General features: G+C 33.8%; 1 protein-coding gene across 1 annotated transcript; it reads left to right on the top strand.

Moving 5' to 3' along the window:
* Positions 1–13,703: 13,703 nt before the first annotated feature.
* Positions 13,704–14,698, top strand: LOC111916907 (early nodulin-like protein 2). The gene is made up of 2 exons (XM_023912559.2): positions 13,704–13,927; positions 14,006–14,698. Exons 1-2 carry the CDS (start codon positions 13,756–13,758, stop codon positions 14,497–14,499), a joined length of 666 nt encoding a protein of 221 aa, XP_023768327.1. The 5' UTR covers positions 13,704–13,755; the 3' UTR covers positions 14,500–14,698.
* Positions 14,699–19,323: the final 4,625 nt, after the last annotated feature.

Genomic DNA, 19,323 nt, shown 5'->3' with positions numbered 1-19,323 from the left:
TTTAAAGCTCCATGGATCATCCATGGACTTCCATATAAGCCTAGCCCATTAACTAATGAGTATTAGCCCACACCATATAAAACAATAGCCCACAATTTAATTAGACTTCTTTTTAATCTCTAAATTAATTCATAATTAATTTAAGACTAAAACTAATTAAATAACATGACTTCATATTAATATATTATAACTTATAATATATTAATAAATCATAAGTATACAATTCTCATAAAATTATCCATAAATCGTTTGGGTGAAGTGCAACCCAAATGGACCATGCCGGGTCGGGTCAAGTATGTACCAAATAAGTTATGGACTTAGACACCTTATCCCACAGACTCCCACTTGGATAAGTCTAATAACTATATTTGCGTATGTTACTTCAGGAATCAACCAGCAATCGTAGCTCTCGAAAACTCTGTTGAACTATGAAGCGCCATTTTAGATAAGTGATCATATAATCCTCTATTCTCATGATATCAGCCGGACAAATACATGGAACAACTTCGTACTTATTGTCCAGCAGTTTGTTTCCCGATTTTCGATTTGTTTGACAAAGAACTTAATCGAACACATCAATTTAGTTCTGACCGGCCGGTACATAGTTCACAACAAAATCATCGAGGGGCCCAAATATCGCTTCTATTTCTAGAAGGAACAGATAAACATCGACTCATATGCTTGTTCTACTACTTGTTGAATTGTACACAAAGGCACGTTTTATAACATCAAGTTATTGATGCGTTTACGTGCAATCAATGCACAACCAACTCATAGGTAACAACTCATATCTCTAGGTGTGAAGATTTACATGATATTACCGTCTCACGATCACTCGAGATAAATTCCATGAAGTGATACAAGTGAGCGTGGGTTTATTCCAATACTCATAACTTATGAGCACTCATGAATGTTGTAGCAACCATTGCTATGACTAAACCCATTTAGCCATCTACAAACTCAATTCATGACAGTCTTGATTCATACCTACTTCCAACATATGAACGACTGTGGAGTGTTTAAATAACTTAGTCATTCGGAAAGAATAACCTAGCTATTTTGGAAGTCAAAACATGCAAAGTGAAACACAATAATAATCGAATCCAATATGGTCCCAAAACCCTTTTGAATATAAATAGAACCACCTTTTATTTATCACCATATTGATTACACATTATTCATTGTATAATGTTTCAAACAATCAACTTAAGACTTGAATAAGAAGAACAGTCGTCCCATGCTCCTAGCATGTACACTTTGTTTTCTAAACAATAGTTATGCCATACTCCAAGTATGCACACTATGTTTGTCTATGATCCTTACATTGTGATGTAGATCAATTGAACATGATTCCATTGATACTCATTTCACAATCCCAAATCCTTATTTTAAATGTGAGAATCCTTGATTCCTATCATTTACCAAAAAATCTGTTAGATTTTAAACTTTTATGCAATGTTCCTCTTGTAATGATTATGCACAAAGTCACCAAAACCTTGTCACCAGTCATTACAGAGTATTCTAAAGAAGGTCAACTTCTATGGAACGGAAGTCTCATATTCAAAGTACATTGCTTTGAACATCCTTCTTGCATTAAGGTTTTCTAATCTTACATAGATTGAATAACTTCCACCTATGGAGACATTTCCATAGTCCCATTTGACTATCACTTCCGAACAAGAGTTACTTCTTTTCAGAATATGTCAATATGGTCCTTTCCGACAACTTACATCATACTTCCAACTTTCCCTGAGCAACCAATCTTTGGCGAACCTCTGATTGTCCTCGACAATTGCTTAATCACTTTAGTCATATCCAGTTCTAGACTTTTCCCTTCTCAATGCCTTAAGCATTTGGAAAATTTAGAAAAGATGAATATTATAGCACACGAAATTGATCCTATATCCGAAGCATATGGGACACGATTCATGATGTCTCACATAAAGACATGATACTAGACCAGTCTCTTGCTACAATATTTTTTATTTGCCATGTTTTCAAAATTTAACTATGAAGAGGGATGCCGTAGTCATAATTGAATTTTGAGAACGCAATACATATATGAATTTCCTTAAGTCGAACCATTCAGACATAAAATTCATATATATAGTCTTGACTAAAGATGATTAAAATCTCAATCTAAGCTTCTAGAATTGAAATGAAGTATAATTTCCTCTCCCTTAATTATAGCAAAACGACTTTTTCAACCCCTGCAACTTCACGAATTGAAACTTTTGTTTTTCTATAATTAACATTGCTAGCTTGCAATAATAGTAATCACAATTATCATGCTCCCACTAACATGATGATTATTAGCATAACACTTATGCTCCCACTAGCTTTAACATATTTCCAGAAATCTGCTGGACTTCTGAAATTTAGATTCATACACCCTTTCTTAGATAGCTCACATGTGTGTCTAAACAATTTTCAGAACTATGAAAAGGGATACCGTAATCATAGTCTTAATTGTTTAGACGGTTGCCATTTCTCACAAGTCCATGTTAGTGTGCCGGTGAACTACACGCGCTCCACTAATGACTTTTGAAAATGAAAATAACACAATTGATATCTACGTAAAATCTACTTAGTGAAAGCATTTCCTCACCATCATTTTCATGAATCGGAGAGAAACCTTATGACACTTAGATTTTATAGTGTATGAGTTCCTATCCATGTGAATTTGTCAAAACCATAATCTCAAGATAATGTTAGTGACAAATTCAGCCTTACATGGATTAAACTTGTTCAGTCTTAGTTTCTTGTCACCTTGGTAGCACAAGGCCCACCAATGCTTCCAAGTTGAACTCTGATAACTCACATGCAAATTCAACTTATTTGAAGTAGGTACAGAAATAAGAATTATTTCAACACGATAGGTTGCAAACCTTAAGTCGTGTACTAGTGATAAATTACAGGTTTTACTCTTGATTAAATCTTGAAACTCTTTCAGGATCTTTAAGGCTCCCACTGTCCCCTTGACATATAAGTTTCCCCAGTCAAGAACCATTCCTTGACAAAACAAATATTCAAGGGATAGTGCGGATTCTTATCAAGACTAACACTTCACAGAATTGGTCTTAGTTGGTCTTTTTCTCATCCAAGACATCACAACTTACCAATCTTAAATGTACAAGAGTAGAAAACATTTTACTCTTACATTTGACTAGTGTTAATAAATCTTTCTTTATGTCACTCAAAGTTACAATCTTGGAGTATGACTCTAAGAATTGTTTTGGAACGAAGTATGACTCATCTTCTTGATTTTACCAATCCAACAATTCATGACCTCTCTTCTTAGTCATAACAATGCACTAAGACGTCCTTAGAGTATGAATTTGTGATATGGTTTCATAATCATTAAGATGATCAGGAAATATGATACTAAAGTACTCTCCCATCCTTTCAGATTTGAGAAACTTTTATCTTTCTGCCTAATTTGATTCTTCTCATTTGTTTTGTCATACATTGTAACCTTTCCAATGTTACAGAATTATACTTAACCTCATAAGTATAATCATATTTACTAATCTTTAGTAAATCATGACAAATCAATCTTTGTGGTGGACCTTGACCAGCGCACACCCAGTGTACCTAATTCCTTGGTCTTTCAATTGACTCACATATACATGTGATCAAAGAATTAGTCTTAATTTTCAAAGATGAAAATTCTCATTCATCATACAATACAACTTGTATGATTCCAAGTTTCTGTCCAATTGAAACTTCGGTGATGAAAAACTTTCTTCATTCGGTAAATTCAGACACTAACACAAATGAAGGAATCAAATCCACTTTCCAATATTGCTATTACTGGAAACATATAAACAACAATTTTCCACAGATGCCATTGTAAGGATATTTTTTAAAATAAATAAAATTAAAACCCTTTTTTTCTTTTATTTTAAAACTTTGCGGAAAAACTTATCCTTACAATCCACATGAAAACCTTGTTGTTATCTATTCATAAGCAATATATTATAACTCTTAAGCAACAACTCAAAATTCTGATTACCGAACCATGCGATCGAAACCCACCTTCGCAATCAGAATCAACATATACTTACTTTAAGCTTCCTATCTTTTCTTTGATTCTTAAAAACATCAACATGTGACCCATTCACATTATGTAATAAGAATCTCCAAATAGAAACTTAATAGAGTTAGTCAGTGGACTTTAAGTGAAGTAGTGTCAAACCTCTTGACTTGATCAACCTTATGACCTTTCAGGTGAATAGGGCAGCTTCACAACCAATGCCCCTTCCTTTGGCAACAAAACACATGGACCCTTTGGTAATGGCACATGAGACTATCTCAGACTTAGCCTTTCTCTTCACCATTTGGTCAACCGAGTTGACTATGGCCGATCCCTTTCCATTGGGAAGAGAAATCTTTTTCTAGATATCCAATGCTACCATTGTCAATGTCCATTTAAGACTTGGGAAGTTGTTCTTTTAATCAAATTTGCTTTATTGGTGTTCCAAATCATTGATGATTCCACAACACCAAGCAAATAGATAACATCATTAAGGGTCATGTCATAGTCTGTCTCATAGTAGTCCCAAAGAGACTCACTATGTTACTAAGAAAGTGATTGAACATCCAACCTTCACGAGACTTTGACACCCAACTCTCCCGGCTTGTCAATATGTGACTTTATCTCCAAGATGTGAGTACACATAGACTATGCTTGCCAATAGGGATTGAGTGACTTTAAACTTTTCAAGAACTTGTGGGTGAGGGAGAATAATTGGAGGAGGTGGAGGAAGTGAAGCATGATGTTGAGGGACACCATCTTCAAGAGATTTGGGAAGATCATAGTTGTCTGAACCAGACATCTATAATGGGAGAAAATCAAGTTAGTTGATTCAAAATCCTTAATATAACACCTAATATGAAATATTAAGGCTAGGACCCAACACAATATTTTATAATTTGGAAGAGGGATGCCGTAATCCAAGCTATAAAATATTTGAAGGTAGGCGAATGACGATTCACCAATTTCCACCATGAAAAACGAAATAATTTATTAGGTTTTAATTGGATTTGAAATTCCTAGATCTTTTGAGATTCATTGAACTTTTCAATGGCATGTTTCAATCTCGAGTGTGCCCTCTCAAATTTTGTGACTGAGATGCCGAGGATCACAAAACAAGGTGTGAATAACCATACCAATTCACTTGGTACCCTTAATATTATCACCCAATCAATGTGCCGGTTAACCACACACGCTCCATTGATCTATGACAAACATTAAGTCACCCTTCGTGATCCTTACTAGTCCAAGTTAGTGTGTCGGTTAACCACACACGCTCCACCAACGACTTGGTAAGGTACAAAGTGTGAATTCCATGGGCTAGCACCAAATTCACATTTTTCCTAGAGTAACTAAGATTGGGAATTAAATAAAAAAAATATTTAGTTACTTTATAATAATCATTATACTTTTAATGAGAATTTAAAGTCATTGTCCTACCCGTTCGGCTAACGACCCTCCACCGATCAAGCAAGCAGTGGGTGAGAGTGGACACCCATTAAGTTGCCATTTTATAGGCAACAACCTTATACCCACCTTATAGACCGGCTTCGTGAATGAGGCCTACTAACGGTAAAACGACTTGTTCTTAAACATATATATAATAATTAACCATTAATGTTATAAATAGTATAAGTGTTGAATTTTAACTTTTAAAACTCTAGGATGTGGAATTAAAGTTTATTAAAGTGTGTGAAACTTTTCCAAATTCCAAAACTTGAGGGCAAGTTTTGTAACTCTTCAAAACTTTTCATTTCATAACTTATGAATTAAAGGTTCATAAAATGAAGACTCTTCATTTTATGTAACTTATGTGTTTTTAATGTGTGTTAAAGAAAAGTGACCTTTGGATATCCATAACTTGAGGACAAATTATGGACTCCATTAAAACACATAAATGATCAAGAATTAATCCTAAACAATTAGCAAATAATTCCTATCATCTTCTACATTCATAAGAATATGAACATGATTATCAAAGTTTCAAGAATTATATGAACACATACAAAGCATGAAATTTTGATATATGCTATTGTAAATGGATTAGAACAACCATTACACCAGCTAAAATAAGTTTTAAAACATCAAAATAGTTTAGGGTAAAGTTTCTAGTCCATTTCCAGTAGCAAAAGTCGAAAATCTGCATTCTGAACCTTCTACTCGCTGAGTGCACGAACCTACTCGGCGAGTAGGATGAATTTTGCCTTGGACTCGACGAGTACATCAGACAGACAGCAACAATTGCAACTTTTTTCACTATTTTGCATCAAGTATCAAACAAGCAAGCCTAGGCTCTGATACCACTGTTGGGTTTTGAGCAATCTAACACTTCCTAAGTGTGCATGCAACCCTAATAAACCTTGGATCTATGTTTGTCCAAATACATGCAAAATAATAATTTTCCAAGGTTCATAACCTATCTAACATGGCATGGGGTACTTTTAAACATAAAAGAATTAGATGAGATTACATACCTTTTTGATGAGTTTGATTCTTAAGGAGTTTGAGGGCCAAGCACCAATAGTGTGAATGCCTCAAATGGAATCACAAATCACCACAAACCCTTGGAAAACTTTGAGAGAGTGTATACACACTATAAAATCGGCCACACACAAGCACACACACTAGTGACACTAGTGGCTATTTCATGCAACATAAGCATGCTTATATAGTGTACATGATTAGGGTGAAACCCTAATAACCCATGACCTTTCCTTTTCCAAGGATCCATGGGTTAAAAGCTCCATGGATCATCCATGGACTTCCATATAAGCCTAGCCCATTAACTAATGAGTATTAGCCCACACCATATAAAACAATAGCCCAGAATTTGATTAGTCTTCTTTTTAATCTCTAAATTAAATTCATAATTAATTTAAGACTAAAACTAATTAAATAACATGACTTCATATTAATATATTATAACTTATAATATATTAATAAATCGTAAGTATACAATTCTCATAAAATTATCCATAAATCATTTGGGTGAAGTGCAACCCAAATGGACCATGCCGGGTCGGGTCAAGTATGTACCAAATAAGTTATGGACTTAGACACCTTATCCAACACATCAGGGATCTCGGAGTTGTTCCAACCATCCAAGAGCCCATGGAACTATTCTACGATAATGAAGGAGTGGTTTCGTTAACTAAGGAACCCAAAGACTATGGTAAGACCACACATATCGACAGAAAGTACCATTTCATCAGGCATAGAGTAGAAGAAGGCCATCTTGTTGTAAAGAGGGTGTCATCTGAAGATAACCCAACAGACCTCCTCACAGAAGGTCTGAGTAGGGCTAAGCATATTCAGCATGCTCGAAGCATAGGGTTGTAAGATGATATTAGTTTTAGTGGTTAGATTAGTCTGGTGCAGAAACTTCTTACAAAGTAAATGTAATTTACTTTTGGTGATTAAATAATAAAGTATTATTTATCAGTTTGATTACTGCCTTTTGTCAATTGTTTATTATTGTGTTTCATATTTTGCATGTTTAACTTTCCGAATAATATGATTGTTCAAACTCCACAGTCGCTCATACTTTTGGAAGTAAGTAGTGAATTAAGACTGTCATGAATTGGATTGCAGATTGTCTAAGGATAGACATAGCAATAGAATTGTTGCAATGTTCATGAGTACTTAGAGAATGAGACTTGAGTATTGGATAAAACCACGCTCAGAGTATTACTTCATGGAATTCATCACGAGTAATGCTGAGATGATAATATCTATGATCTTGAAACAGAGATATATGAGTTGTAATTTGCAAGTCGGCTATACATTGGTGATACGAAAACGCATCAGTAACTTGGTGTTATAAAACGTATCGTCATGTATGGTTTGATGAGTAAAAGATACAAGCATATGAGTCAATTTTTATTCGTTCCTTTTGCCCTAACGGGAAAAGCGATATATGTGGGCCCCTCGATGATTTGGTGTTGACTTTTGTGTTGGGCCTAGCCAAGACTAAATTGATGTGTTCAATTAGAAGTCCTATGTCATTGCAAATCAGAAATCGGGAAACATAGATCCTGGATAAAGAGATTGATTATATTCCATTTCTTATGTCTAGGGATATCTAGTAGAACGAAGGGTCATGTGATCACTTATCTTAGGACACGTAACTGACTGGGTCAGAGTTCGGTAGCAACTTTTGGAAGCTACAATTTAGAAGTCATACTAGCAATTATAGTTACAGACTTATCAAAGTGGGAGACTGTTGGATTAGGTGTCTATGCCCATAACTATAATTGGTATGGACTTGAATTGATAGTAGCACAGTCCTTTTGGGTTGCCGTCAAACCTAGCAACCGGACAAGGAAATTATGAAATGAGAGATATTGATTTATTATAAGATTAATAAATTAATATAAATGATTTATTAATATGTTAAAAGATTAATATATTGATTAGAAATCATAATGTTTAATTAATAGTTAGCCATAATTAGAATTAATTTTCGGGTTGACTATATTAATTATAAAGTGCAGGGACTAGTTTGCAATTATCTAATAGTTGAGTGGAAGGTTCCAGAACATCCTTGGGAGGAGGTGGACGAAATCTATAGGGGAAACCCTAATGATTTCGTCCAAGGGGTTGGATAAGGCCTTTGGATAAGCATAGGCCCCAAGCAAAGGAACATTAGTTTTTTCCCTAAACCCTAGATCCCTCAGCTATATAAGGAGCCTCCTGGCTCTCAAAATTGGTCACTCCTTCTTGGAAGAAACCCTAGGGCCGATTTTTGCATACCCTAACCTCTCTCCTTCAAGTTTCCTTCTTGCTAGTTTTTGGGTGTGACTCCATTAGAGGCATTGCATTTGTGGGGCTAAGCTTCTAAGAAGATCAAGATCAAAAGGAACATCAATTGTTTGCTATAACAATTGAAAGGTATGTAACTCTTAAACCCTAATTGATTAATTTCGAAAATAGCCTATCCCCTTAGGGTTCTTGTTTTGCAATTCAAAGTTATATGCTCAATAGTTAAAACATAGATCCAAAGTAGGTTGCATGTGAACTTAAGAACTGTTTTCTAGTTTATTTGTTTTACCTAAAACCCATCAAACACGACCGATTTCTCGTCATATGGTTACATGCCCTGTTGTCAAAATACCACACATTAGTGTCTTGTGAGTTGTATCAAGACGGTATCACCTTCTCTTTGTTCAAAAGTACGGTCTCGTGTAGAAACACAGTCTCATCGGCATCGTTATACTAGCAAAATTATTTTGTTGGATTTTTTGGAGTCGGTCCGGACATTTGGATGCGAAGTGACCCGGTTAATCGCATTAGTAACAAATAATTTTGGAAATTTCCTTTTTCGCTTTACTGCTCAGGTTAGAATTGGAATTGGTCCTCCCACCTTGAGCCTATTTTGAATTATTGGATTTTCTAGACTGGCCTTGCTTCGACCAGTTGGGCCTAAACCGTACGATGACTCGCTCCACCCAGCTCCCTGGTTAAACCTACTCGAGCCACCAGTCCCCTTCGAGTTTCCTTTTCCTTTTCCTTCTTGCTGATACCCCGATGATCCACCACCACCACCATACGAGCACCACCTCCGCCTGATGTTTATTTCATGAACATCGCTCTCACCTGAGCCCCTCCTTTTTTGTCCTCTTCCTTAATCCTTTCCTCTCAAACCTTGAGTTGCCCCACTACATCCTCAAAGCCTACAGATTTTAGATCCAAGACCTGTTCAAGTGATGCTAAAATTTGGATGAACTTCGATCGAGGTAGAGTTTTCAGAAACTTCTTAACCAATTTGGATTTGTCGATGGTTTCTCCGAGGGCTGTTGATTTCGAGGTGATATCGGAAAACTTTCCATATAAATCAATTGATTTAGACTCTGACATCTTGAGTCGATCAAATTCCAACATTAATGTTTGTAATCGTGCCTCCTTCACACAGTCAGCCCCCATATGCCTAGATTTGATTGCATCCCAAAGTCCCTTAGATGATTCTTGTTCACCGATTTGGATTATAAGATTTTTAGGTATTGATTAGTAAATCAAACCCATTTCTAAATCATCTTTGTCTTGATTTTTTGTAGTTCCTGGTTCAATTATCTCCCAAGCCTTATTAATCATCAATACAAACTTTTTCGTATTGACCAAACTGTGTAATTCATCGACGTAAGCATAGGACATTGAACAGAAGTCGATCCAATCTCCTTCATCCTCATTGCAGCAGCTCCTCATCCTTTTTCTCTATCCGACATGTTGACCTGGCTCGTCAATAGGTAAGTAATTTTATTTGAAAGCCCTTGCTCTTGGCTCTGATACTAATTCAAGTTCAGAATATGTAAACACGATTAACCAAAATAACTCTTTGATTATTATGAGAAAATCACTCAAACGCACAATGTTTACACTGTCTCTCAATGATCATAACATGATCTAAAAACAATATGTATATAGACCTATATTCTACCAACTTGTAGAACAAAATTAGGACTCTAAAACCCACTTGCTTAAAATGCCATTCTTACTTGGTCTCCAAGTCCTACTTGACTTAGGATTCCAACAATGTAAGCATAAGTACTAGGTATTGTTTATAGAAAAAATAATGAATACTGAAGGCTAAAGTTTGAAGCTTGACTTCTTTACTACAAACAAAATACTCCATACATGGACATTTTTTTCTTTTTTGCTTTTTAATTACCCTCTAAAAACAACTTGATTTCACTATTTCAGCTTGTAATTCACAAAGTTTGAAGGATTAGATGGTTTTTTGTGTAAAAGTTTCTTCGTTTATGTCCCTCTCTTGGTAAGCATTAATTATATCCCTCTCCTGGTAAGCATCAGTTTAGCTCCTTTCTTGGTAAGCTTCATTTTTTTTTTTGTGTGTTAAATCTGCAATGTTTTAACTGTGTTTGTTACATCTATGCACGGGTAAAAAGTGAGAGTGAAATTGAGTAAGGAACTTAATAAGAATCCATCATGACTAGGCCTACTATTGCTTTATATAATTTTTAAGGTTTTCTTGAGGTATGAAAAGATATATCAACTATGGATGCTTGTTGAGGTAATTCATCTCATTGTATATCGAAACAAATATATGTTGTAGTTTCATTTCTCTAATTAATGTTCAATTTCTATTACAACCTTAATGCAACCAACAACTCAACATTTCCAAGAGTGGACATTATTTAATGAGATGGATGTTCCATTTTGTGATGAATAGAAAATATGGATTCTCATATAGAGCGAGAACTTTCCAAATAACTTTTCATTTTTTTAGTGCAGTTAGCTATGTTTTGTCAATCAACGGTTTTAATTTTATTTGTTATGTGGGCTAGGGAGTTTCTATATAATTATATGAGATACCACCTTCTAAAAGTTTATATATTGTTAGTTATTTATCTTTCCAACATCATGTTTTTAGTTCAATGATCGTTCATATTTTTCTTTCTTTGCATCAACCAAGTTGACAACCCCTTCATTATCATTTGACATTGCTTTAAAATGCCATTATGATGTAATTTCATATAGTAGAAGAGTACCATGCTCTTGAAATAGTTTAAGTTCAAGTCTCTGGTAGTGATAGAAAAAACTCAGTACTTTTTGTGTTTGTTTTTCAGTGATGACATAGGATAGATGATAGAGCTGCTATACTTGATGCTGGGACAGCACCTCTATAATAGAATCATGGATGTTATTTCTTTAACTCTTATGCAAGTGTTATGTAGTGAAAATTTTCAAAGCAACTATTTTTTTGGCGCATACATGCTATTTCTTTGATATTGTTATTATCTATGTCTATTATGGTTGGGTTACAATAATTCTTATATATATGTACATTGCTTGAGCTTCTTGTTGAATGCAACAAAGATATGACTCTAAGAGTTGTTATGGAAATGTTACCTAGTTTTTAGATTTTGAAAAGAATATTAAAAAAAATTATTAAAAGGACCTGCTTGCATAATACAAACATTGCTATATAGTCAAACAAATTGGACTTAATGCTGCAAGTTAGAACCCGGTTGCATACAAACCAAGATATATAATGGTACAAAAGAGGTTGGACTTGGAAGAGAAAACCCGGTTTTATGAGCTAGAACCGGGCTCTAATCTTCTTAAATGTCCTAGTTTTTTATTAGAAACCGTGTTCTTTTAAGCCTGAAAGGACGCGGTTTAGAATCGGATTTTATCATTGATTTAACTGGATTCTATGTGCCTTTTTTGTAGTAGTGTGGATTTCTTACTAAAGTTTGTGTCCTCGTTAATTCCAAGCCATTATTACGTAATTACGAAAAAAATATTAAAACCACGTTTTTTTATACATATTTTAATATGCATTTTTCAGAAGTCCCTTGTGAGTGACTTTAATGCATTACTTTTGTAAAATTCACTTTTCAACATTATTATATCTACTTATAGATTGGGTACAAGTCCTTTTTGCATAAATTTCAATCTTTTTACATGTTCTTACTACCAAATCATCCGCCTTTTCGATTTTTATCTGGATATTGTTAGCCTCAAAGTCTCCAAGGAAGGTTCACATTTATATTTTATACCATAGTTTATAAAAAAAAGTTATTTCTTTATGTAAAATAAAACGATAGGTCAAAAACCTTTCTTGCATATACAATTGAAGTTATTAGCAGAAGAAATGGAGGTTAGCATCAAAGGTTTAGAAAAAGTAAAACATGAACTAGAGGCATCTGCAAATGATGGACCCATTTTGAAGTTTAAGTAAATTTCCTTAATTTTTTAATTAATTTATTTACTTTTTGTAATATGACAGTTTGATGCCAACATTTTTTTTGGTTAAGTTGTTTCGTTTTTATTTTTTCATCATTTTCTTTCGAATTTAACTCGTGTTTGACATTTTGACTTGCTTGTTGACGTGGATGTAGTGTATTGCTTTTGCAATGTGAAATAGTGTTTTTTACAAATAATTTTACCTTATACACAACAATTTATGTTTAATAGAATTATACAATTCTATATTTTTAAACCAAATTTATTTAATAAGAAAAATTATTATGTACGAAACAGATCTCTTAAATAGACACAATTAATATGGTTAAACCTAATACATTCCTTATACAATATGGTTCACCAACCGTATTATATTATCACACACAACTTTATTGTATTTCCCTTTCTGAGAGTGAGTTAAGTTGTGGTTGATTTTTTTTTTTAGTTATTGAACATTTTTGTTGTTACAATTAATATTTAAGCCCATTACTTTTAACCTGGCCCAAAGAAGTCTATATTTGATCATTTTATTGGGCCACAACCTATGTATAGGCCTAGTAAGTAGAACCAAATCATTTATCTACCGATGACCATACCTCCATACCCATATCTATTTCACACAACATCTTTTTTGCTTCACCTTATAAGTTATAAAAACACCTTTTCTTTAAAGTTTGTGTTACACTTTGTACACTTGCGTCTTACTTCACTACTTTACCACACTCCTATCTACCTTACGTACAAAGCCTTTTTGACTTGGATCAAAAATGGTAAATGTCAACCTCACCCCATCCTTCATGTATTTACCATGACAAAACTAAATCAGGTGTCGGTGGGGGGACTTACCATATTCATACCTTTAAGTCCCTTTCTAGCTAATACAATATCTTATCGTTAAGTTTATATATATTTTCCGCGTGTAAAAAGTGTAATCCTGTGGTCTTTTAATAGTGACCATAACTCATCACACTCTGCCACATAACTCCATTTTGACTCCAGTTTTCTCTGAGCTCATGGCGTCTCAGATATCACTCTGGTTTTTAGTGGCCTTGTTCATCACTTTCATATGTTCTTCACAAGCTGCCACCTTGGAAGTTGGTGAGGATGACGGATGGACGTTAAACCCTGCAGAAAGCTACGCTGCATGGGCTGGAAGATTGAGGTTTATGGTTAATGACACCCTACGTACGTCTCTTTTTCTTGTTCGACTTCATTTTTATTATCTTGATTTCGGTTTTTTGATGTGTTTTTGACTGTTTGTAGATTTCAAGTATGATGATGCGACGGATTCCGTTTTGGTGGTTGATAAAGATGATTACGATAGCTGCAATGTTGATGATCCCATTGAGAAGCTCGATGGTGGTGATACGAATTACAGACTTGAACATGGGGGACCTAATTACTTCATTACTGGTAATAAATCCAACTGTGAACAAGGTCAGAAGGTTGATGTGGTAGTTTTGCATATTAGAACCCAATCGCCACCTTCACCTCCGCCTGCTCCAGCACCTCTTCCACCGGCTCCGGCATCTCCTGTTACACCCCCACCAACTGCAACTCCTGTTTTGACTCCGCCTGCTTCTGCTCCTACCGGAGGAAGCTCAGCCACCCCAGTTGCAAGTAATCCGGCGGACTTGAATCCACCACCACCAACACCAGCACCATCCGCAACACCATCGTCGGCAACAGCGGTTGTTTCCGGTACCATAACTGCATCACTTGTGACGATGATCATTGCTTTGTGTTTGATTAATTGATGATTTTTAATTTAACATAAGATTTGAAGGGTTTCATGATTGTGTTTAAATCTTGATGGTTTTGTTGATCAATTTCTTTGTATTGTTTATTTTAAGTTGTATTGTTTATTTTTCTTTTAGTTGATGTTCAGTTGTTGAGTGTTCATCAACCGATGTTTTACATTAATGTGCAATAAAGTTGGGTGGTTTAATCTTTTTATTTTTTTTTTTCATTTTCATATAAATTCTCCTGTTTCACTTTATTATTTGTTCTCATTTGATAATAAAAATAAAAAAATGTATATATTTATAATGGTGATACATGTTTACATTATGTTTATATTAAACACTACAAGATTTTGTATTCTGGTTTTGGTCTTTAACTTAAGAACACTATATATAAGTTAAAACAAGGTTGATTTACATGTATCGTTTGTATGTGTGGTATACTAAAACTATACGTTAATTGCACATAGCATAGATAATTTTGATTGTTCGATTACGGTTTAACTGATTGTATATAAATTAACATTCGGCTTTAATTTATATATTTTAGAGAAAAGAAATGTAGCGATCAAGTGTTGTTTAAAGAACATATTACACTTTTCATAACCCACGTCTGAGCTTCATAATATGTAATAACAAGATATAACACCCGAGAAAATCTACCTATTTTTCTTTGATAATTTTCATATACATTTTGCATCATTTGTATTACGAAAATAAATAAAAGGATAAATTATAAACAATAACTTAATTTTGTCTATCAAAGGCCTTTGACCTAACTATATCAAGATATGTTGGAAATATGTACCTCACTACCTCCCCAAATGGTTTAGTGATAGACAAAGGTGTTATTTTTTAAATAGGATTAATTGGTGTGTACGTTTGATGTTCTAAAAAAAAGTTGTTTATTTAAGACAATTCACCTTTTTTTTCGGAATATCGCCTATTTATATTTTCTTCTGTTACAGCTTATATAATTTTCGTTTTCACTAAATAGCAAACATTTTTCAGATTTCATTCTCTTAATGAGTTATTATATACAATGGAAGAAAGAAGCTATGATTATTATAATAAAATTAAAGTACTTGAAAAAGTAGGTGCTTTTAAGTAATTTAATATAGAAAAAAGAAGGATAAATTAGTAACTTTTAATGTTACTTGTAATGGGATAAAGTATATATAATAGTGGAATTAAAGAATCATGTGAAATATGTTTTCCAAGCCTAAAGTTGACACATGTTCAACACAAATCACATCTTTGATAAGTTAAAATACATGCCTACCACACACCTTTCGTGAAATAAACCTATTATTAAAAAACTATATGTCATTTCTCCTTTAAATTCATTATTTGATATGTTAATCGGATACCTTTTTAATAACCTATTTTCGGTATTTGGATGATAAACGAGTTAAATCTAACAAATTTGTATGTAGGAGATTTAACTTCGATCTTGTATTTGAGTGTTTTTGTGAATAAATATTGATCGTTACAAAATGTGATTTGTTAAGAGTAGGGGTTTTCCATAAACATGGTACATTACAAGTCACTTTCAGATGTAATTGAAGGCAATGAAGGAAGACTTCGCGAGACCCTGCTTGGTAAACGGGTCGATTATTCAGGGCGGTCCGTGATTGTCGTGGGCCCTTCACTTTCATTACATCAATGTGGATTGCCTCGCGAAATAGCAATAGAACTTTTCCAGACATTTGTAATTCATGACTTAATTAGAATACATCTTGCTTCGAACACAGGAGTTGCTAAAAGTCAAATTCGAAAAAAATACCGATTGTATGGAAAATACTTCAGGAGAATAACTTCAGATGACCATCCTGTGAAGTTACGAACAATAGAAAGGCTAGTGATTATGATGGGAGAAAAAATTAAATTCCAATTATAAATATCATTAGCTCTTTTTGGATTTTTTTTCTTCATTAAAACGCCTAAAAGTTGATTAGTTTATGTTAAATGTGCGTTTTAAATAAACCTCGTAAACTATAGTTATGACAAATTAAGTTGGAAAAAGTTATTAAAAAACAATATAACTTCATGTGACAAAAACTATTTAAGAAAATGTCATTATAAGGAATAAAATTTCCATTAAAGATTTTTTGGTGATTGATATTTTTAATACAAGATTTACAATATAAAGATAAGGAATAACAAACTAGCCTAATACCAAATACCCCTCCTAGTTGAGAGGTGGTGGACCAATTACGAAATTTGGCATAATATTGTGCAAACTAAACTAAGGTTAATGACACTCTATAGAAAGATACCATTTAGTTTATTGAGAATAAGTAGAGTGTGTGGCTGACCTGAATCGGATAGCCGACACACAAAGTGATAGTCAATATTGATATGTTTGGATCGTTTGTAAGATATAGGATTTTAGCGGTGGAATATGTGACACCTATTTTCATCACAAGTACAACCTAATGGAAGTTGGTTGTTTTAATGAGAATGGGGAGCTTGTGTAAAGTTGAAAGTGTACTTAATGAGTGTGTTGGTATATAACCATAAGTAGATTGTCATTTTGGAAGGGCGTGACACGTCCTTGTATGTGTGCGATGCGTCGTGGTCAACTTAAGGTCATTGCACGAGTGTTGACTTTTATGACGTGTTGGTGTGTCTGGTGAAAGGAAACAACATGTGGCAAGATCTGGACACGAAGAGTCCATTCAGTGATGCAAAATGCTTTTTATAACATATTTTGTGTATATATGTCTTATGTTTGTGCCATTTATGTGGTTTTCACATACATCATTGAGGAAGAATACTGAGGTGTTCTCTTAGGCTTATAATCAAATAGTTAATGCTAGAACCTGAGTCATGAGTTATCTATCGAATTAAGGTGTTAGTAAAATGGCAAGCTAAGAGGCATTGGAATCCAGAGAATAAAGCAGGAGTTACTCTTACTAACTAGCTAAGTGAGTAACCTTACTCTAACATGAGAAGTTTATATACGGTGTGTTGGTGCACAATATTGTATAGAAACATAATTGGTGATTATTAGGGAACTTTTGGACAACGTAAATCCAATGGTAACTATAGATATAATTTTTTATGAAGTATATTCAAGGGGGTATGTTAAAATATTAAGGGATTATTGGCTAGCCTTAAAGATATTATAAGGTAATAACCATTAGTGTGAAATTATTTTGATAAGTCTCATATTGTGTCGTGAGACAGTAACTTCTTGGAGTAAATTTAAATAGTATTTTTAAAATGTGGTGCATACAAGGATGTAAAAAACACTTAACGTTAGCTAGATGATGGATTTGGGATTAAGGATTAATCGGCTACGCGTTGATTAATCGGAGGAATAATCGAGAACCACAAATTGCTAATTTAAATAATTAAATATGACTAATATCATAAAAAAATCGTAAATACAACTAATATCATAACAAAATATGTTAATATGATTATTACAACACAAATCATTCATCAAATAGTTTCTATTAAGATAGAACTTCTTTAAAGTGTTAAATATTCACCGTTTACTACTATTTCGCTCATTTTGTAAGTAGAAATTAATCACTAGACATCTTCTAATCGTTCGGGTAGCGCCTAAGAACTAATCAAAGATGCATCGGGAACTAATCAAGATTTTTATGACACTAGGTGTATATAATTGGTGATATATGATGTTTATTGTTATGTTATTGTATTGTTATTCACTAAGCCTATGGCTTATAGTGTTTTGTTTATGGCATGTTGCAGGATAGAGTGATGTATCACCCGACTCAAATCATATACTTTTATGCAAGTACGATTGTTAGTGATAACTTTTTCTATTTCAATACTCTAGTTTACACCAAATATGTTTTATAAGTTCTAAACGAGAAAAACAAATGGGTGTACTTAGTGCTGAAAATTGGGTGTTACAGAATAAAACACTCTAGTTAACACAAAGTAGAGGCGATATGTATGGCAATAAGGCATGAAGTAAATGAAGCAAATAAGCAACCAAAATATTTTGTCGTAGTGTTGGCCATGCAACAATACTCAGACTCACAACCAGATCGGGAAATAACGGGTTACTTTTTAGCACTCAAAAATATAGGATTGGCATCAAGAAAAAAAAAAAGAAACCATGGGATATTTTGAGGAAGGGGTTTGCTTGGAGGATGGATTATGGTTGGTTGGTGCCTATTGGAAAGTCATATATATATAGGGCTGACATTGACATGGTAGCAACAAATTGTTGTTGGGAAAGTATAGATGATACTAATGATGGTAGGGTAGCAACTAAGTGTGTGTGAAAGATATCCTCGAATGAGTGTTGGGAGGTAGGAAAAGTAGACTTGTAACCACCACAAACTTATATGTGATAAGCGGACATATTCCTTGCGTTTGAGTGACTGTTGTGGATGCACAATGAGATGGTTTGTTAAAATTTCGAACAAAAATTTTGCAACATCAGTGGGTGGTGATTTTCTAGTTTAAGGAAACGTATTCTCTTCAACTTAGTAATGTCGATTGGTACAACTTTTTTTGGTATATGGGTCGAGGCATATCGATAGACTTTGTATTTAGTGTTGTACTGAATATAGATAAAAGAGTTATTGTGAGGGGCAGGTTATTTGCGAAATACTCCCATAATTGTTAGAAATCAAACATAATTTAATAAAAAATAAAGAGAAGAATAAAAGAAGAGCAATCAAAATAACTTTTCAAACTTTCTAATTCATTTAACAAGTTCCAATATTATATGTACATTCTTAACGTATATCTTTTCATTTTAATATTTTGTGTGCCTATATACAGTTACAAAAAGGTTATTATGGAATGAAACATGGAGCATCGTATGTCATCAAATCTCAACAGAAAAGA

This window comes from Lactuca sativa, chromosome 9 (genome assembly GCF_002870075.4).
Source record: "Lactuca sativa cultivar Salinas chromosome 9, Lsat_Salinas_v11, whole genome shotgun sequence".
Classification (NCBI taxonomy): domain Eukaryota; kingdom Viridiplantae; phylum Streptophyta; class Magnoliopsida; order Asterales; family Asteraceae; genus Lactuca; species Lactuca sativa.
Note: the sequence above shows the minus strand (reverse complement) of the source record. Positions and strands in the feature narration are given on the sequence as shown.

Coding starts and splice junctions, on each gene's coding strand:
- LOC111916907 (XM_023912559.2), top strand. CDS start 13,756: ATGGCGTCTCAGATATCACTCTGGTTTTTAGTGGCCTTGTTCATCACT. Junction 13,928..14,005: donor TATGGTTAATGACACCCTAC/GTACGTCTCTTT, acceptor GACTGTTTGTAG/ATTTCAAGTATGATGATGCG.